The sequence below is a fragment of the Danio aesculapii genome, chromosome 23, assembly GCF_903798145.1.
Source record: "Danio aesculapii chromosome 23, fDanAes4.1, whole genome shotgun sequence".
Classification (NCBI taxonomy): domain Eukaryota; kingdom Metazoa; phylum Chordata; class Actinopteri; order Cypriniformes; family Danionidae; genus Danio; species Danio aesculapii.
The window spans coordinates 29165822-29188342 of NC_079457.1; the positions used below are offsets into that span (position 1 = coordinate 29165822).

A 22521-nucleotide genomic window follows, 5' to 3' on the forward strand; every position below is an offset into this window, starting at 1 on the left:
GTGCTCAAGTAAAAGTAAAGTACGCCTTCAAACATGCACTGTAGTAAGGTAAAAAGGCATACTTTACTGCTACCTGTTATAGTTTCACAATGGTAACTAGACCTCACATCATAAGTTTATACAAAATAACTTACATTTCTAATTTTTGTATAAAAAATTGCTCATTTTTAAAGCCACGCACGCAGAACAAAACACCAATAGATTGACTGAATCAAAAAGGGCTTCGAATTGCACAATGACAATAAATAATATAGATTGTGGCACCAAGCACATTAAAACAAAAGCAGTGAGCCTGGTTTAAAAATGTAAGGAGTAGAAAAGTACAGGTATCTGTTTGCAAATGTAATGAGTAAAAGTAAAAAGTTAAAATTAATTGTGATGGTGATAGTACTGTCACCATAAAAGTCTACTTAAGTACAGTAGTGTTTGTACTGGATAATTATTATGTAATAATAGAATAATATCTAAATTACTATTGTTATAATTGCATACTGTACAGAATTGTGATCGTGAGAGAAAACCATTTGTCAGTGATCAGCGGTTGCCTATGAAGTGTTTATCTGTGTTGATGTTAATGGGTTTACCTATATATGGACGGCCAATGTCAAGCTGAGGCCTTTTGGCTCCTGCTCAGCTGCTGTAATCACTGAGTCATTTCTGCTGCTGTCCACCAGGAATGTGATTCGGTACGAGCTGCAGATACTGGATGACGATGGAGAGACGTGAGAGTGTGATTGTGTGGGCTGATGTAGAGTTTTATCATAGAGTTACTATACAGTCCAGTCTGACACAGCAGACGAGTCCTTACTCACACATTACTGTCTAGACTCAAGAGTCAGAATGCAACTTAACTTATTGTTTGAAGGCATACAGTCATACATGTTTTTTTTTCTGTGTTCATGCAACTTTTTTGGATATATTGACTTCATGAACTCTTCCTTGAGGAGAATAGAAAGAATTATTTACCATACAAATTTTTAGCACTATTGGGAAGTTATATATTATGCTTTTATAATAATAATAATAATAATAATAATAATAATAATAATAATAATAATAATAATAATAATAATAATGATAATAATAATAATAATTAATAATAATAATAATAATAATAATAATGATAATAATAATAATAAAAATAATGATGATGATAATAATAATAATAATAATAATAATAATAATAATAATAATAATAATAATAATAATAATAATGGTGATGGTGATGGTGATGGTAATAATAATAAAAAAAATAATAATAATAAAAAGAAGAAGAAGAACAGTAATATTAATAGTAGTATTAATAATAATAATAACAATATAATAATAAAAAGAAGAATAACAGTAAAAATAATAAAAATTATAATAATAAATAAAAATAAAAAGAAGAATAACAATAATAATAATAATGATAATAATAATAATTATTATTATTATTGTTGTTGTTGTTGTTGTTATCATTTCACAATTATAAATAAATATTTATAAATGATACATTTATCCTGTGACTAATAAAAGATAACATTAAGTATCATTTTTATATTTAATTATTAACATTATTTTTTGTTAATATTATATTAATATTTATTTATTTAGTATCTTCATGCAACTCTATTGCATATAATGACTTCATAAGCGTTTCTTAATGAGGATAATCGTAAGATTTTTGTATCATACAAAAAATGGCAGAAATTGTTAATTTTAGCACTATTGGTGAGTAGTGAAGTTATGTCTTATGCCTTTGTTAAAAAACCTAAATAAATTAAATAAAAATAATTATAATAACAACAGTGTATAATAATAACAATAATAATAATAAAAGTAAAACAAAAAATTAACTACAGTAGATAAAAAAATAATTATAACAGCAGTATATTGTAAAATAACAATAATAATAATAACAACAATAATAACACAATATTAACACCAATAATAATAATATTAATGACATAATAATAATAATATTGTTGTTAACATCAATATTATTATGTCATGAATTATAATAATTATTATAACAATTAAAAATAAAAAATTATAAATAGGGGCTGCACTGTGGCGCAGTGCGTAGAACGTTCGCTTCAAAGCAAGAAGGTCGCTGGTTCGAGCCTCGGCTGAGTCAGTTGGCATTTCTGTGTGGAGTTTGCATGTTCTCCCCGTGTTGGCGTGGGTTTCCTCCGGGTGCTCCGGTTTCCCCCACAAGTCCAAAGACATGCGCTATAGGTGAATTGGTTAAGCTAAATTGTCCTTAGTGTAAATGTGTGAATGAGAGTGTATGGATGTTTTCCAGTGATAGGTTGCAGCTGGAAGGGCATCCGCTGCGTAGAACATGTGCTGGATAAGTTGGTGGTTCACACCGCTGTGGCGACCTCAGATTAATAATGGGACTAAGCCGAAAAGAAAATGAATGAAAAATTATAAATAATAAATAAATTTTCTGAGTATTAAAATATAACATTCATTTGCATGTTTATTTTTAATGATACTGCAACCACAAGAAAGACGGGTGACAATGGAGAGAGGGTCCAAATGCAGGCTTCATTTAAAGTAGTCAGACAGGTAATGGTCAAATACAGAAGCAAATGGATACAAACAAGGAAATCCAGAAGCGTCGTCAGGTAACAGGCAGAAGGTTGATGCAGGCAGCAGGCAGAATTAACAATAAAACAAGGTGAGGGTCACACACGGGAAGATTAGACACGGAAAACACTTCGTAATGTTACAGGGTATGTATCAACAAGGCTCAGCAATGTCTGTAAGTGTGTGAGCTGTTTATATGGTCCATGTAATCAGTCGTGTGTAGCTCTCAGCTGTGTGTGTGTAATCAATAGAGAACTGGGACAGGTGTGTGTGTGTAGTGCCTGAAGGGAGTTGTATGATAGCAGAATTGTAGTCCGAGTGTAAGGGAATGCACTCTAGTGATTTATAAGGGTTAGATCGCTGGTGATCATGACAGATACATATTGTTTACTATTTTGCATTATTATACAAATAGTTGCTTGCAATATTATCATGTTTAGGGATGTAATTAAAATGTTTTATGTAAAATATTGAATTATAGTACATATCTATGTATATAGTATTTATTTGAGAGAAGCATTAGAAGAGAAATAATAATAATAAAGAGTATAAGCTTTTTACATTTGAGTTTTAGTATACTGTAATAATGATTAATTACGTATAATTAATTATAATAATTCATTTATGATATTATTTTAATTAATTAATAAAAATATAATTCATAAATACATCTTTTACTTTTATTGTATTAATATTTTTAAATTAGTCATTCATTAAAATGTTATTTAATTTTATTGATTATTTAATAAATTTTTTTAAAGAACATTTGGTAACACCACGTTTATGTCACAATTCACAGTATTACTTACTGGCGTATTACCTGGCTATAATTAAGATATTAACTGTTCATTAGTAGTTATAAAGTATGATCTTATTCTGCGTCCCTAATCCCACCTTAAACCTAAACCCAACTTCTACCTTACTAGCTATTAATAAACAGCTAAGTAGTATGTTATTAAACTAGTAGTGTTAGTAAATGGTTTATTAAACCATGAATTGTGACCTAAACCAAAGTGTTACCGAATATTTAATGTCCTTTGCACACAGTTATTATATTAAGCTATTGAGCGCAAACCTAAAGAGCCCGATCGATGAATGTAACGTGACTTAACATTTAGTAAGCGATGACTAAATGACATTTTTGGTGAACTATGACATTAATATTTAAAAACACTGGAAGGCATATTAGGGAACGGTGACTTGATTCTCATGACCGGTGATTGACCTCATCTCATCACCAGCCGAAGACACCCAGTGAAGTCTCTGTCACATCTGGGTCACTCAAACACTCGGCCCTTGTCCCATCACTGCGCCATTCATGAAAACAGCACACAAAAAAAGCATCTGGAGTTTGCCATAAAGCCAGAGAGCCTGTTGAATAATTGAAAACGCCCCAAACCTCAATCCCGCCCTAGGACTTCCCTCAGAAATGCATGTCCTGCGGCCACATGAAGCCTCTTTTTATCTCACTGTAGGACAGAGCTCTAAAAACTGGCTGTCCTGCAGGTGTGTGCGCCTCGTCCTCGTCCCGCTGACTGGTTTGGTTTTGTGTTTTACTGCTCGCCTGCAGCAGTGGGACTTCTTTTCTGGTCAGTCAGGCAGGACAAACACCAGTTTCTCAGAGGGGGACGGACATCACCCTTCCGAAAAACATTATGATGGGAAAGACCACTGAAAAATTCATGACTGGCAGCCATATTAAGAAGCTGCTGGGGGCCTTTAAATGCTCTTCAAACAATGTGACTTGCTTTGTTTTAACTTATTGTTAAAGGGGACATACTATATAATGAAAATCCAGCCTGATCTCAAGAGAAAACGTAAGTATTTTACATTTTGTCAGTTTAGTGGCTAATTCGTACGATTTCTTACGAGTTCAGTCGTACAAAATTGTATGATTTTAAAAAGGAGGCGAGCACCTAACCCCACCCCTAAACCCAACTGTCATTAGGGGCTGAGCAAATCGTATTAAACGATTGCAAAATTGCAAATTGCTTTGAGATTGAGTTGGAAAATCAGACTTTTAGCATTTCATGTACCCAGGGCATCTGTCGACCCAGATAATGTGATAAAGGACATCCCAGTAGCATTTTGGTTTGTTTTTTTCTGCAAGCATGAGGGAAAATGATTTGTTCAAATTTCAATCACCCTGTGACTTACAGTGTAAAAAATTCTGGGTTCCACACCATTCATGTTGTCCCAACTCAAATCGATTAATGTAACTTAACAAATTTAAGTGGTATGATCAATAAAAAAATAAGTTGTCCCCCCAAAATCTCAAGAATCGTGTGGTTTCAACTGATTTTAATTAAGTCGTTTGAACAAGCAGCAAAATCTTTATTTTTTGAGTGTAAGCAGGGGATCTTATAATACATTACCACTACGTAAAGGTACAGTATGTAGAATTGACCATCTCAAAGTACATTCTGGAGATTAACTGTTTATTAAAGACCTGAATTTACTAACAAAATGCCCATGACAATTGCCGCTGTAACTTCTTACATCTGAACAATTGATAATGTGCTGTATGTCTTCATTTAATACCCTAATTAAATTAAAAAAAACTGGATCCTCTCTTCATTATATTTATTAGTTAGAGTTTTGTTTAGGACCATCTTTTGTAATGTCTTTCGAGGAATAATTAGATTCATACCTTACCACAAGGTATCTTGATGGGTTCTGCGAATGAAGCCAATGTCTCAATCAATAAATACACTTTTATTAATAAAATAAATCCAGTGAAAAAGAAGACTAAAACAAATACAAGAACAAAACAAAACTCTTTACTTTATTCTCAGTTGAGAATGAAGGGCCTACGACTTACAATATATAGAAGTCTGTTTAAGCGCGTTACTGGTTTAAATACAAGCCTTTGAATACAGGTGTGCCTTTAAAGTTTTAAGTGATCACTGCTGATATACTTGAGTATATCTATATAAAGATAGCCTATAGTATATCTCTAAAAATGTTAACCAACATTAGGGCAGTCTGTCAGGGTTGTCCTGCAAAGCCATATTTTTTAGCTGGCGAAGAATATCTATTCTTCCAGCTTCCGGTTGTAATAGTTTGTTAGAACTGTCATCTGGACCATTTCTTCCTTTATTGTCAGCAGAAAACTGACCCACTTCAGTACGTTGTACCTAACCTCTTCAAACTTTCTGTCAAAGACGTCTCTGTCACTTTCTAATAGCTGTTTCAGCAATCATAGGAATATGAGCATATGTAAGTGATAATATGTGTGTCTTACAATTAAGGTCATTTAACCATCCAGACACCACAATAATAACACTGTGGTTGAATTAAATTTATGGAGGACTTGTGTTGAAGAATGTCAATAAAGTTTCATTTATTTGTCCAAAATATATTTTACTCCTTCACCAACGAAGGATGTTTCCAAATGTTCTTTCTGTACTGTAGTCTAATGTTTATCAGCTAAAGGCTAGTGCATCAGAGCAGAGCTGTAAAATGCTGGTCGAAGAGTTTTATTAGTACCTCCACAAAAATTAAATGAATGTATTTACTAATGGTTTAGAAATGTCCTGGTTCAGTCTAGAAGTTGTAAACTCTTCCTCTACATCATTGTCTGACTCTGGTTTGATCATTTAATCCACTACTGGTAATTTCTAACTTTTTGGCTGTGTGGCATTTGCTAGTTTTGTTGTTTCCAAGGTGCCAGAATGTCTCATTGGGAATATGTGCACAGGGCTGCAGTTTTAAGAATTGAGAAATATGTGCATTTGGGTACATATATCTGCAATTTGTGTGTAAAACGAATAAAACGGGGCGGAACCGCTGACTGTTTAACTGTGTGAAGTAGTGTTACTGTTACAGTGTTAGTGTGAAATCATAGTAAAACATGGCTTGATGACTTTTACACTTCTAGTTTGCTAGATTATATTATACACAGCAAACTTACTGGCTTTCCTCACAGACGCACACAAGAAGAATGTTGAGATTTGCTGAATAGTACAGAGCGGTCTCTGGTGGATTTATGATAAATAACACAACATATTTTATCTGTATAGCCTATTTGTCATGTACACATTACTCCTATTGGATTTGTGAAAACAAAAACTGCAAGCAGACGCAGCCAAGTGTACATATGTTTTGGTTCTCAAAAATGTAGCCCTGTGTACGTATCTCCAATGAGCCTGGCTTGAGAATACCGTAATATGCATTAATGTTACATATCTATATTCTTTAAGGATCTATGACATATCCATATTCTCTAATGTGCTGTGACATATTCATATTCGTTAATGTGCATTTAATGTGCACTCATTTGCATTTAAAGGAACACACACATGTTTTTGCTCAAACCCAAATAAGGGCAAATTTGACAGCTTCTAATCACTGATCTGTGGTGTGTTTTTGAGTTAATACTTCACTTACGCAATCTGGGGACACCAGAGATTTATTTTTACATGGCAAAATATGTTTCCTTTAACATACACCTTGTTAAATCTGATTTATCAGTTTTCAACTCTGCCCGAAATCGGATACACCAAGTCTGAAACATCTTGCCAAATCCTGAAAGCTCAATCATAATTACATGTAATTTCAGTAATAGATCTTGGCAGAGGTCTCTTTTCCCTCATTCTCAATCACTAATTCTGCTTCCTTCCTTTCTTGATCAGCATCCAGTTGTTTTTTGGTGGTTTGTTTGGCAGCTGCTGTCAATTACTATTGTGTTGTATCCCAGGATTAAGCACATAAACCAAGATTCAGATCAGCAGTTGTGCTGCTGCATTATTGATCACTTAAGAATGACACAGACTGAATCCCAGTTTATGTAGACTAAAAAATGCTGGTGTAGGATTCACTTTAGAACCCCTTTTTAACTTAGGAATGGCTAGTAAAATGAATTTAGCATGTAGAGTAGCTGATTGTAAATGTAATAGTTCGAAATGTCAGATTTCACAATAAACAGAGCTTCTGTGTCTCCTCATTCTGAAGTGCCTGAAACAATTTGCCAGTTTCTCTTTTGCATAGTACCAGTCTATGGCCTCCAGTGTGTGCCCAAAGTTCTTAAACTCCATTCAAGTGCTTTAAGAAGATGTATAATCTAAATAATACATAGAATGGTTAATTTACAGATGAAATAATTTGAGCATTTGTGTTTTTATTTAATATTTCTGGCCTTAGCAAGCTAATAATGAGAAAATATATTGCATCTTGAGAATCTGATGGATTATATTAGTAGGGCTGTGCAATTAATTGAATTTTGATTTCGACTTTGGCCTCCAACGATTATGAAAAAACATTAACCGAGATAAAACAATTATTATGCTTCATATCCCACCCCTTAGGCCACCAGCAGTCTGAATTTGTTCCTCTCAAAGTTCATTTTCTCATTGAAACCAGTGAAATCATGTAACTTGACTTCTAACATTGAGTGCCTAAAATGTCAAATACTTTCAAAAAAATTTGTCACTCACATTAACCCCTGTTTAAGAAGAAATTTCTGAACATAACGAGTTAAGAATGAAACAGCATTTGAAAGTGAAAACATAAACAGAACTGCACAGCTTTCTGTAGTCTTTCTTTCACAGACTTCTGTAGTTTTAATAAGAACAAAGAGCATAGAATACAAAAGACATGTCACTCGTATATATTTGATTGGAGAAATATGTCAATATTTTATGTCAAATATGGTCAGTATGGGTAATGAAGCCCCGCCTACTAGTACAGCCAATCATCGATCGATATAGACTGATGGAGAAAACGAGTGCCTTTACGACAGTATTTGCTGAGATTCCAGTGTGTTTGTTGACCACCAAGGTCAACAAACACACTGGAATCTCAGCAAATATTTGCTTCACAGACATAAAAAATATATCCACATAAAGCTTGAAATCTGTACTTTTAAATGAACCAACTACACTTGAAAACAAAAGTTTTTTGGTTTCGTAATCTGTATGAAATAACTGCGAGGTACAGTCCGTCCTGTTAAAAGCACATCACATGACAGCAATTACTCAAACGCCCACAAATGTGTAAAGAAATAGTCGCTTTAATTTCTGGAGGAGATTTGCTATCAAGACCAAGTTGTAAATTACTTCAGAAGAGCAGTGTGATCAGATGATCATTATCCAGAGGATGATAATGTGTAGAACAGCCATAAATGAGGTTGGTGTCGTGATCTTGTTCCTTTCGAGTGCGCATTAGCTTGGGCAACCTGAAAATATCCAGATTTTGTTTGATTCAGACGTTTAGAAATGAAACTTATGGCACAGTTGTTGTTTTATTTTATTGGTGATTCCAAATATGTAATGTAAATCTAAGCTTGACTAAAAGTTTTGGAGAATTTGATGTTTCCCCATTCACATATGCCCAAGCAAAGTACCAGAGAGGTGTTTCAAGGATGGCCGCCGAGTGAAATGACTTGCCTTAAAGAGACTTTGATAAGAAACAAACCAAGTTTAATTCTTACAGCAAAGACACTTAAAGCAGAGTTTGTTTCATTAGTATATTTTATTCTATTGTATTTATTTCCTTGCCTCTTTGTTAGTTTGTCCCTTTCTGCTTCAGTATTAAGAATTGTAAAATTTAATGATCGTTGAAATGTATAGGTGTCCTATCAACCTTATTTACTGAGGAGAAAAACTATATAAATATACAGTTGAAGTCAGAATTATTAGACCCCCTGTTTATTTTTTCCCCAATTTCTGTTTGATGGAGACATTTTTTCAACACATTTCTAAACATAATAGTTTTAATAACTCATTTCTAATAACTGATTTATTGTATTTTTGCCATGATGACAGTAAATAATATTTGACTAGATTTTTTAGAACACTTCTATACAGCTTAAAGTGACATTTAAAGGCTTAACTAGGTTAATTAGGTTAACTAGGCAGGTTAGGGTAATTAGGCAAGTTATTGTATAATGATGGTTTGTTCTGTAGACTATCGAAAAAAATAGAGCTTACAGGGGCTAATAATTTTGACCTTAAAATGGTTTTTAAAAAACTGCTTTTATTCTAGCTGAAATAAAACAAATAAGACTTTCTCCAGAAGAAAAAATATTATCAGACATACTGTGAAAGTTTCCTTGCTCTGTTAAATATTATTTGGTAAATACTTAAAAAAAAAAAAAAAAATCAAAGGGGGCTAAAAATTCTGACTTCAACTGTATAGATATTTCTATGACCAAAATAATAAAAAAATTTGCCATTATTATGCATGCTCTGAAAATCCATACTACATTTGAAGACACACTTCTTCTAATTTAGCGGACTGTACATTTAGCATGCTATGCCACTCATACGTGATTCTGTTCTCATCCTGTATAGCTGCTTTCTGTGGTGTGATGTGGCGTTTTGGGGTTTCATAGAGTTTCTGTGCTGCTTTCTGTCAGTACACTGGCACATTGAGTCACAAATACTGAGTCGCTGGCATCGGCTTCTGTGCCAAGTGTAATTGTGGGCACAGGCAGGCTTGTGAAAGAGACCACAGCATGACAGCGACGGCACTGACCGATACACTGAGAGTGCTGAGAAACAGTAGACTCGGCTGTGTCAGTTAGCTAGTGTCTCCACCAAATCTCTGTGTGTGACATCAGTGGCTTAGGATGGGATATTTATAGTGCCGAGGGTCCAGCTGTCATGGGAAGTTGGTCTGCTTGAAGGAAGTGCATAACTGTCAGAACGCTGGAATTGAGGGATAACGCTGGTATATATTGTTTGTTTGTTTTAATGGCTGGTCATAGCTGCAGGTTGCTGAAAAGTCCCAGTGGTTTTATATCAACAACCACAACATTAAGCTTAAGTAGTACTTCAAGAAGCATGAATAGATTATATTGGATCTTAAATAGCAGGGAATAGCCATGAAAAAGAATGTGCTACTTGCTAGTCAGTAACAGGTGCTATTAAGATATGTTTTAATCTTTTTTGTTAGTTTTTAATATGTTTTTCAGTTGAAGATATCAGTATTTAATATTTAGAGCCCTATCATACACCCGGCGCAATAAGGCGCAAGACATGTTTGGCACGATTTGTTGCAATTTTCAGCTCAACGCAACAGTAATTTTCATGTTTTGCACCACATTGTTTAAATAGCAAATTCATTTGCGTCACTTTGTAGATTCATCTGTGTGCCCTTCTAAAATATAGGTGTGTTAAGGCGCATTGTTGGTGCGTTGCTATTTTGAGGATCTGAAATAGACCGCACCCTTGACCAACTAAAATCTGGTCTAAAGTCCAGCACAGAATATGTTAGTTAAGCACCTATGTGGGTTCAATGCTTACACATTGCTTAAAACACACGGGATGTTCAGCAATACACAAGTATCTTTCCATATGAAAAAAAAAAAGTAAAGGATTAAAATGTTACAAAAATTATTATTTTCAACATAAATACAAAACCACTACCTCCATGCCTTCATCACCTTGGTTTTTTTTTTTAGTTTATTCATGACAATTTTTATTTGTATAATATTATTATTAGTAGTAGTAGTATTTATTATATTTTATTTTTATTTTTATTATATTATATTTGTTTTAATAAAAACAAGTTTAGATTTGTCCACCTGTCAGTTTGTGAAGACGTACTGTAGGCATCACCATATGGGGCATCAGAATAGGACATTCGTTTGGATATAACTCCGCACATAACTGACCACACTTCATTATTTTTGCTTATTTATTCATCAGCTGGAAATTAGAACTGAACTTAGAAATAGTTTAGAAACAAATCTTCGTGCTTAACAAACGAAATTAAACATGTAGGCTAATGGATGTATGGATGTTTCCCAATGATGGGTTGCAACTGGAAGGGCATCCTCTGCGTAAAACATGTGCTGGATAAGTTGGTGGTTCATTCCGCTGTGGTGACCCCAGATTAATAAAGGGACTAAGCCGAAAAGAAAATGAATGAATGAATAGGTGTTCTTAATTATTTATAAAAATAATAGTTATAATAGTAATATTTCTTATTTATTTTTCATTAAGTCATGATGGTCGTTATTGTTATAGTTATTATCTAAATGATACATTGTATTATTTTATTTTATATTTTACAGTGAAATATTGGATCAGCAGTTTTCTTTTTATTTCTTATAATAATATGACATATATAAAAAATATTTAATAATAATGACAAATAAATAAATAATAATAATATAATAACACCAATAATAATAATAATAAATAATAATAATAATAATAACAATAATAATAATAATAATAATAATTATTATTATTATTATTATTATTATTATTATTATTATTATAGTATCACTATTCACAATATCACTATTCATACACGATTTTGGCCATAAAGAAAGCCTTTAAAAAGCACAATCAGTTGTTTATTTTCATTATGAAAAACTGTTAAGATTTTTTAAATATATTTTTGGTCTACAAATATGTACATTATAGTGTCAGTTAAATTTTAAGCGTTTATTGTAATGATTAGTATTTTGCAATTCAGTTTGCTACTTTACTGGAGAAATATTGTTACAATTTTTGTTTAGCCATACATAAATGGATACTGCTTTGCACCATATTAAATGGGTTTTACAATGCTTGGCTCTGTAAATTATCTCAGATATCCCTGCCCTCTAAACATCACATAAAAACACACAACATAGTTGCTCACTTTAGATTGGTTTCTCCTTTCTAGCTGCTCTTGCCTACTACAAGTTTGCCAGAGTCCCGCAAACTCCTGCTTCTCAAGACTATTGAAAGGTCAACAATAGTGTCTGGAATTCAGAGTATGCCCCATCGATGGTCAAGAAGAGCTCTATTAATAACCCTCTCACTCTCTTTCAATTCTCACGCCTTCACGGAAAAAAATCAGAAATACAACCCGCGGATTGTTCGCAACACCCATTCACCATATTTTACAGACAGATCTCCTTCAACGCCATCGGTTTGATATCTGAAAAGGCTGTGAATTATGTTTCAGTCCTGCTGAATGGCCGCTTTGTCCCCCCAGAGATGGATAAATAGCTTTCTTAATCATCCCGAGTGGCAACTTTTTCGTGTTCATTGTCAGGCCCAATGAGGCGTGACAGCGTAACATTCTGTTAGAGGCCATAAAAATGTGGGGTCACTGCCAACCCCTCCCAGAAAGACAGAGAGGGGTCAGTTTCCTCTGGGCGCCGCTGTGTGAAGCATGCCTGACGGGCCTGGCCTTACCCGTCCCGCCATCTTTCTGCACCCCTGGGAACACTTCCAAACAATACACTCCCTTCAGCCCAGGGACGCTCCGCATTGGCCTGCTCAGAGTTTTATCCTTTAATACAGGCCGAAGTGCTTGTCATTCTTGTGTGGGATCCCTGCTCTCTCGCTCTTTCGTGGTTCTCCTTCCCCCCTCTTTCCCTGTGAAGAGGAGACTCTGCATTGTGTTGGCCTGCACTGTCATTGGTGTTAAATCAACACCACCTGCATGTCTATTCTAGTGAAGATTTAAAAGCGCTCGGTCTAACGAGCCTCTATTATTCTCTAACTGTGGAGGTTGAGCTTCTTTTGAGACCTTTTGTTTGTGCTGCTTTTCACTGGACACTAATGTTGAAGGGGGTTTTCTGAACGCTTTCCTAACACACCTACAAAATGCAGTAGTAGTAGGTCAGATCGGGCCACATTTATTTGTTTGCTTTGGAGAATAGGAGCTGTAATTGGGGTCAAGTCATTATTTGTTAACTTGGAAGAAATTCACTGACGTAATTGGACATCAGTATGCAATGGGATGACCATTTCTTATCACGATTATAGTCACCAAAATGATCCCGGTTATCAGTATTATCACATTATATTATTAGAAAATATGCCCCACTCTTGTTCCACCAAGTTTGGTATTTGAAAATGAACAAATGACAACAATAATTTGCAGCTTTATGCAATTTTGTGACAAACAGGGTAAACATGGATCCATGCACTTTGTATTTGTTTACCTGTGTTTGTATTATTTCATATACACTACCTGACAAAAGTCTTTTCGTCAATCCCAGTTGTAGGACCAACAAATAATGACTTGACTTCCCGTTGATCATTTGGAAAAGTGGCAGAAGGTAGATTTTATTGATGAATCATCTATTGAACTGCATCCCAATCATCACAAATACTGCAGAAGACCTATTGGAACCCGCATACACCCAAGATTCTCATATAAATCAGTCAAGTTTGGTGAAGGAAAATTCATGGTTTGGGGTTACATTACGTGAGAGATCTGCAGAGTGAATGGCAACATCAATAGCCTGAGGTATCAAGACATTTCTGCTGCCCATTACATTACAAGCCACAGGTGAGGGCAAATTCTTCAGCAGGATAGCGCTCTTCATACTTCAGCCTCCACATTAAAGTTCCTGAAAGCAAAGAAGGTCAAGGTGCTCCAGGATTGGCCAGCCCAGTCACCAGATATGAACATTATTGAGCATGTCTGTTGTAAGATGGAGGAGGCATTGAAGATGAATCCAAAGAATCTTGATGAACTCTGGGAGCCCTGCCATTCCAGATGACATTATTAGTAAGTGATTTGAGTCATTGCAGAGATGTATGGATGCAGTCCTTCAAGCTCATGGGAGTCATACACAATATTCATTCTTTTTCCATTGCAACATGACTTTATATTCTATACTGTACATTATTTCTGTTAAGTAACAAGACTTTTGTCTAAGCAAAGTCAGACCTTACTGTCCTAATTACATAATTAAAAATCAAGGCATGATCAAATTTTATTTTGGTAAAATATGCGTCATTTAGAGGTCTTTGTCTTTCATATAAGCCACTTCTGATACCAAATGATCTACTAGAAGTCAAGTTATTATTTGTTGTTCCTAAAACTTGAATAGGCGACAAGACTTTCGTCAGGTAGTGGACATATTTTTGTGTGTGTTTTTATGTTTTTAGGTAATTCAAGGTATTGTTTGTCATTCATATTGTCCCAACACAAATTGATTAGGTTAAAATAACACTTTTAACCAATTTATGTGGATTGAACATAAAAAAATAACTTGTCCCAGTGAAATCTCAAGAATTGTGTTGTTTCAGATCATTTTAATTAAGTAGTTTGAACAAGTTAAAAAATATATTTTTTTTGAGTGTACTTCACAAGGATCCATGTTTATGTTGTTATGATTTACGGGGAGAACATGCAAACAGACGGAACACGAACCAGCGACCTTCTTGCTGTGAGCCACCGTGCTGACCTGACTTAGTTACTTGAAATATTTTTACTTAAAGAAATTTTTTAAAAAATTTTCCCCAATGATCTTTCATGTATATTATCTTATTATCTTTTGGGATAAACCTGTGTCATTTCTAGAAAAAAAAAACAAAATTAGTTGGTAGAATAAAAGTAACTTTAAGTCAGAATTCGCCAGGTTTATGAATAATTTTGGAATTTACTTCATGTAATAAATAAATATATGTATAAACATACATTTACATTGAAGCACCAATGGACACTAATAATCAGATTTTAATAAGACAATACTCTGAATAAGAGTCTACCATGTAAACAGTGATGTTTAGGTTAATATGATTAAGGTCACAATCGAACCTCCATAGTTTTGATGGTAATAAAATGACAAGAACTCATATTGTAAGAGTGTCATTAAGAGTTCACCTTGATGTCGGATCACTTTGATAAAATCAACCAAAAATAATTTAGACAATTTTTATTATGATAATATGCACCACTGGGAGCACTTTCTTGGGTTATTGTTCATCTCAATAAGCATGGTGAAATTGTTTAGTTTTTTTTTTCTCTAATATACCATGGTATTACCTTGTTTTTGCTTTTTTATTTATACTTTGTATTTGTTGTTTTGCTCTTTGTATCTTTGTATTTATTTGTGTTTATTTTTTGAAGATTTACCATGACAAACAAACAAAACAAAAAAAGAACCAGTTTTTAGACTTTCTGATAAAGAATTTAAAAAATAATGAGTTGATTCATGAGCAAAATCAAAAACACATAGCATGGCCAGTAAAAAAAAAACTTTATGCGCTGTTCATTTTTTGTGAATCGCAAACTTTTATGAATCATTTGGAGTTTAGTTAGGTGTACGTCTTTAAATTTGTTATCCAACTACTTGAACCAAGAACTATTACTGAAAACACTAATGAAAATCAAATAAACACAAATAGGGCCACATTTCGTGAACAGTAATCAAAATCCTTGTATGCACTGACCTGCAGTCAGTTTTGTGTGTTCTCTACTCTCCCCTTATATCCCACGCCAAATGGATAAAAAGATCAGTACCATTGAATATGTGTAATGAAAGCAAGGTGCGCCTCTTAGGGAAATGGTGCACCAGGGGTGATGCTGAGCCATAACACAGGTCATCAAATCACATTATTTTACTTTTATCTTATTGATTGTTTAAGTCAGCTTGAATTGCCTAAAGAAAGCGGACACTACTAACCTATAATGGCCTCTTATTAATCACATCTAATTCATATAAAACATCATGGACAGTTTGCCTCCTCAGAGTACAGGATCTGTGCCAATCTGCTAGTGCAGAGCGATGCATTAGGGCCCCGCTGGTGACTGAGGGCCTGGATCATCCAATTTCCTGTCAGGGGAGGATTGCTCAGCTCAACAGCTGTGTCTCCCATGAGCCACAATGGCATTAAGCCTCCTCTCTTCAGATTGCTCAATGGCGCTCTGTGTAAGAGCTAATCGGCATGTTTTTCTACCCTCACAGACCGTCTCCGCAGGCATGTGCTATGCCACTGGATAACCAAGAGGACAGCAGCCTCCCGAACATTATATGTCTGACAAATGGTATGTGCTGTTTTTACATCATATTTCTTGAACGGGGCTGTGTTTTCACAGGCCTTGTTTGGAGATTGTTGTCTTGGCAGAATCATAATTTATTTATGTTGTAGACAACTCATTCATTGTATATCTGTTTAGACTTACAAATACATAGCATTATCAGAATGTTTGTACTTACCATGGTATTACAGTGATGAAGTGCTATTATAGAGAATATATATATATTCACTTACAAGAACATGGTAATTGTCTAATTTAATATTGTGTTGTTTTGGGGGGACATTATAGCGTGGTACTAGATTTTTATTTGTGTACCATTGTAATATATATACATATATACAGTATGTAGTGTGCATATATATATATATATATATATATATATATATATATATATATATATATATTATATATATATATATATATATATATATGTATATGTATATATATATATATATGTATATGTATATATATGTATATATATATATATATATATGTATATATATATATATATATATATATATATGTATATATATATATATATATATGTATATGTATATATATATAGTATATGTATATATATATGTATATGTATATATATATATATATATGTATATGTATATATATATATATGTATATGTATATATATATGTATATGTATATATATATATATATATATGTATATATATGTATATGTATATATATATGTATATGTATATATATATGTATATGTATATATATATATGTATATGTATATATATATATGTATATGTATATATATATATGTATATGTATATATATATATGTATATGTATATATATATATATATGTATATGTATATATATATATATATATATGTATATATATATGTATATGTATATATGTATATGTATATGTATATATGTATATGTATATATATGTATATATTGGTATATGTATATATGTATATATATATATATATATATATATATATATATATATATATATATATATATATAGTTAAAGTCATAATTATTAGCCCGCTTTGATTTTTTCTTTTTCAGAATCAGTTTTATTGCCAAGTGTGCTTACACACACAAGAAATTTGTTTTGGTTACAGAAGCTTCCAGTGTACATAAAGTGACAACACAAATATGAAAAAAAAAGATAAACATCAAATAAATATTTCCCAAATAAAGTTAAACAGAGCAAGGAAATAGGAAATTTTCACAGCATGTCTGATAATATTTTTTCTTCTAGAAAAAGTCATATTTGTATTATTTCAAAACATTTTAAGGTCATTTTTTAGCCCCAAATTATTCAAATTATTAGCGCCTTTAGTCTATATTTTTTCGATAGTCAACAGAACAAACCATCATTATACAATAACTTGCCCAATTACCCTAACCTGTCTAGTTAACATAAATAACCTTGTTAAGCCTTTAAATGTCACTTTAAGCTGTATAGAAGTGTCTTGAAAAATAATATCTAGTACATGTTGTTCTTAATTATTTTGTTGATCAGATCACTTTTTTGAAAATGTGTTATATTCATAGATATCACTTTTTTGAAAGTACACTATCATATTTGTTATTAACTGTTAACTGTATATATGATTGACCACGGTACTGTCCACCATATACTCAACACCTTAACCCTTTCTATTTTGATTGTAATGTATTAACATGCATTTTGTAAAAATACTTTGAAATAACAATTAATTATTAAATTAATTGAGTTGTTATTATTACTATTATTATTATTATTATTATTATTATTATTATTATTATTATTATTATTATTATTATTATTATTAACAGTGTGTATTGTTTATTATTTTTATTATATTATATATTATAAATTATTATTATTATTATTGTTATTATTATTATCATTATTATTATTATTATTATTATTATTATTATTATTAACAGTTTTTATTGTTTAGTTTTTTATTATATTATATATTATCAATTATTGTTATTATTATTATTATTATTATTATTATTATTATTATTATTATTATTATTGTTATTATTATTATTATTATTATTATTGTTATTATTAACAGTTTGTATTGTTTAGTATTTTTATTATATTATATATTATCAATTATTATTATTATTATTATTATTATTATTATTATTATTATTATTATTATTATTATTATTGCTATTACAAATATTACATTTTTTACTTTATAAAATATTTTGCATTTATTATATTTTATTTTACCATGGTAATACCCTTCTCAGGGAGATATTTACCATTTTAAATGTATTGTAAATTACAGAGTACTACTTAAACACTATAATTTATAAATATAGTAAAAAATAGATATCAAATATTTCAAAATGTTTTAGTATTTCCAAAAATAAAAAGTTTGTCATAAGTTTCTCTGCCATTACTTGTTTCATACCTTTGTTCTGTTGAACACAAAAAATATATCTTGAAGAAAGGTGAAAACCTGTAACCATTGATTTCCACAATATCTGTTTTACTGCTATGAAAATCGATGGTTCCAGGTTTTTAGCTTACATTAAAATGTGTTCTTTTGTGTTTAAGAAACTGATAAAGGTTTGGAAACACTTCAGGGTGAGTAAATTTTAATGTTTGGGGAAACCATCCCTTTAATCTGCGTATAGGTATCCTTAACATGCCTATCACATAACTGTACTATGTTCATCGCTGTATTGTGCACTGTTGTTGCAGTTTTACTGACTCGCATCACATGTGCTTAGTGTGTTTGCAGTGCAGTGTGGGATGGCCCTCATCTTGACCCTGCTTCAGTCCCTCATCCTGGGTGTTCTGGGGCTCCACAGCAGTTACCCTCGCTTCTCCTCCAACCACACACTCCTCCAGCACCTGGCGTTGCACCCCGACCCCAGCGTAGGCACGGTGTATGTGGGGGCCCGGGACCATCTGTTCCAGCTGGCCGGCCTTGATGGCCTCCGTCTGGAAGTGGATGAGGAAACCGGCCCGGTGAGAGACAGCAAGGACTGTCTGCCTCCAGTGACCCGGCAGAACTGCCCTCAGGCTGGGCTAGTCAGCAACCACAACAAGCTCCTATTGGTGGATCCTTATTCCCTCCAGCTCATCACCTGCGGCAGCGTCCACCAAGGCACCTGCCAGAAACGAAGCCTTGCCAATGTTAAAGAGGTGCTCTTCTCTGCCGAGAGGCCCGTCGATACGCAGTATGTGGCGGCTAATGACCCCTTAGCATCAACGGTTGGGCTAGTGGTGCGACCGCAAGACAAGGATCCTGTCTTGTATGTGGGTCGAGGATACACTAGCAGTCACCCACCAGTCTCCACTCGCCAGCTTTCAACAGAGCCTGTGTTTTCCTACGAGGAAACCGCCAAACTCGCTGTTGCTGGACGTCTTTCGGAGTATGATCACAATTTTGTCGCCACATTTGCGCGACGTAACCACGTCTACTTTTTGTTTTATAGACGCGACCTGAAGGCTGCCTCAAGGGAGTATCGTACGTATGTTGCACGAGTTTGTATGGACGATCAGGCGTATTATTCTTACGTTGAGGTACCGCTGACGTGTCGCTCGCGCTCGACTGGAAGGACTTATAGTTTCCTGCAGGGGGCGCAAGTGGGCGGGGAGGAGTCAGGAGGATCGCAGGTCTTAATGGGAGTGTTTTCGACAGGGGTTAGTGCTGCTAATGGACCTGGTGAGGAATCTGCATTGTGTGTGTTCTCTCTGGAGGAAGTGGACCGTGGGATTGATGCTACGCGAGACCTGTGCTACACGAAGGTTGGGGAGAAAGATGGCATCAGAGTGGCGTACATTGAGTATGATGTCAAATCCAGCTGTGCCAACCTGCCCACGGTGAGTCAATGGAAATGTGTTTTGAATGTAATGTTGAGTTGTAGACTAATGATACATAGACATGTACTGGTACAATATGTAGTCGTGTAATATTGTGATAATGCAAAATATTGTTATTATTGGGGAATTATAGTACATTATTCTAGCTCTGAATTTTTAAAGTAGCTTTTGAGCACATTTTATCTTCTTTTTTTGCTTGATTATTTCAACCTAAATTTGAGTAAAATAAAGACTAATCCAAGCATTGTGTTAAAGCTTGTCTATATATTTAATTTTAATATAAAGCGGTTAACTTTGTCCATAACCTGTGTGATTGCTGTCATCCATGATTTTTCAAATTTATTTTTTAGCAATAATAACCGAAAAAATATGCAGATGCACTATTACAGTTATTTACTTGCAGTCTTTAATAGAAAAATAAGTTTTAATGTGTGATTTGTGAATGTGTGATTCATTTCTGACTTTTGAAAAAAGTTTCATGGCGTCGTCTCAAATTTGGGTTTAAACATAAATTCAGAATTTGTTATTCAAGTCCTTATTTGTTTAGTAAATGACAATACCATTTAAAAAAATTTTACAATGTACAGTTGAAGTCACAATAATTAGCCCCCTTTGATTTTTTTTTCTCTTTTAAATATTTCCCAAATTATGTTTAACAGAGCAAGGAAATTTTCACAGTATGTCTGATAATATTTTTTCTTCTGGAGAAAGTCTTATTTGCTTTATTTTGGCTAGAATAAAAGCAGTTTTAACATTTTTAAAATCCATTTTAAATTCTTTCTCAAAATTATTAGCCCCTTTAAGCTATATTTTTTTCCGATAGTACCATCGTTATACAATAACTTGCCTAATTACCCTAACCTGCCTAGTTAACCTAATTAACCTAGTTAAGCCTTTAAATGTCACTTTAAGCTGTATAGAAGTGTCTTAAAAAGTATCTAGTCAAATAGTATTTACTGTCATCATGGCAAAGATAAAATAAATCAGTTATTAGAAATGAGTTATTAAAACTATTATGTTTAGAAATGTGTTGAGAAAATCTCTCTCTGAAAAAATCTTATTCTCTCTTCTAAACAGGGGGGCTAATAATTCAGGGGGGCTAATAATTCTGACTTCAACTGTATATCACAATATAGTTATAAAATGTATTTTTATATGTGAAGAGTTTAGATGCAAAAACCTCTAAATGCCATCTGAAATGCTCTCCTAAAATGAACATTTTTCTCAGCCTCCTATGTTAATGTTCAGTTATTTCACTTTAAAAGTGTTACTTTGCTAATTTTAGAAGAAAAAATTAAATGGCTTTTAGAGGTTTTTACATCTAAACTCTTAATATATTTCCATTTTTATTTTTATATGTATTTTTTATTTTATGTCATCTATCATAGGTGTAAAAAGGTGCAAATATAAATAAAGGAAATTATATAATACAGCCATTATATTGCAAAAATATTAATTCCAAAATGTAATCTCTACTTCTAAATGCTGTTTGATGCAAAATGATATTATAAAGAAGACACAATTTTACTGTCATGCAATACAATGCTGTCAACCATTATGTTTTATTTATTTATTTACATTTGTTTGTTTATTTGTATGACTTATTTAATAAGGAAGATCCCATTAAGATACAAAATCTCTTCTATCAGGGAGTCCTCGTCAAGCCAGGCAGCTTAGGACAAAGTTACAAAGAAATGCATATCACACAAACACGCTCACACAAAAGGTACTTAAAACATAATCAGTTATTAAAACGTGCACTGTTCTAAATAGACCTTAAAATAGTTTTAATCAAAGTGGTATATGGAACAGATACCATATGAAATACATCTCATTCGAAATATAGAGTGGGGGAAATAAGTATTGAACACTTTAGCGTTTTTCTCAGAAAACACATTTCTAAGAGTGCCGTTGACTTAAATTTTTTACCAGATCTTGATAACAACCAAAGAAATACTTGAAAAGAAATATATGAAAAGAAAACAAATCTAATTAGTTTACAAGTTAAGTTATGTGTAATAAAATGAAATGATGCAGGGAAAAAGTATTGAACACATGAAGAAAGGAAGTTGTAGAAAGGCAGTGAAAGCCCAGACAGCAGCTGAAATCTCCCAGTAGTTCTTGAGCAACCCTCTGCCTTTCGTCAGTGTAATATTAGCTACTTCAGTCCAACATCTATGTTATTAGGATGATGAAGATGAAACCAAGGTGGACATTTCGTGATCCAAAACACTGCCAAGGAAACTTTCAAATGCTTTAAGAAAAAGAGAAAGCTGCTATGAAAGCTGTAGAATGGCCCACCTAATCACCCAGGTTGAATACAATAAAAAAAATAGATAAATAAAGATCAGATTAGATAGACGAGACCCACAGAACCATCAAGAGTTTTACACTCTGTTAAAG

The 22521-nt window shown here is 33.1% G+C and overlaps 1 protein-coding gene across 5 annotated transcripts in view; it reads left to right on the forward strand.

The window, feature by feature from the left end:
* The window catches only part of plxnb1a (plexin b1a), a 159736-nt gene that overhangs the window by 60360 nt on the left and 76855 nt on the right, over window positions 1-22521 (forward strand). For 3 of the 5 annotated variants that reach the window (XM_056448692.1, XM_056448694.1, XM_056448693.1), the window contains exons 2-3: window positions 16229-16308; window positions 19020-20118. In XM_056448692.1, coding sequence (XP_056304667.1) covers window positions 16295-16308; window positions 19020-20118 — 1113 coding nt within the window. In that variant the 5' untranslated portion in view covers window positions 16229-16294. The remainder of the gene's footprint in view (window positions 1-16228; window positions 16309-19019; window positions 20119-22521) is intronic. The other 2 variants (XM_056448696.1, XM_056448695.1) reach the window with 1 other exon arrangement.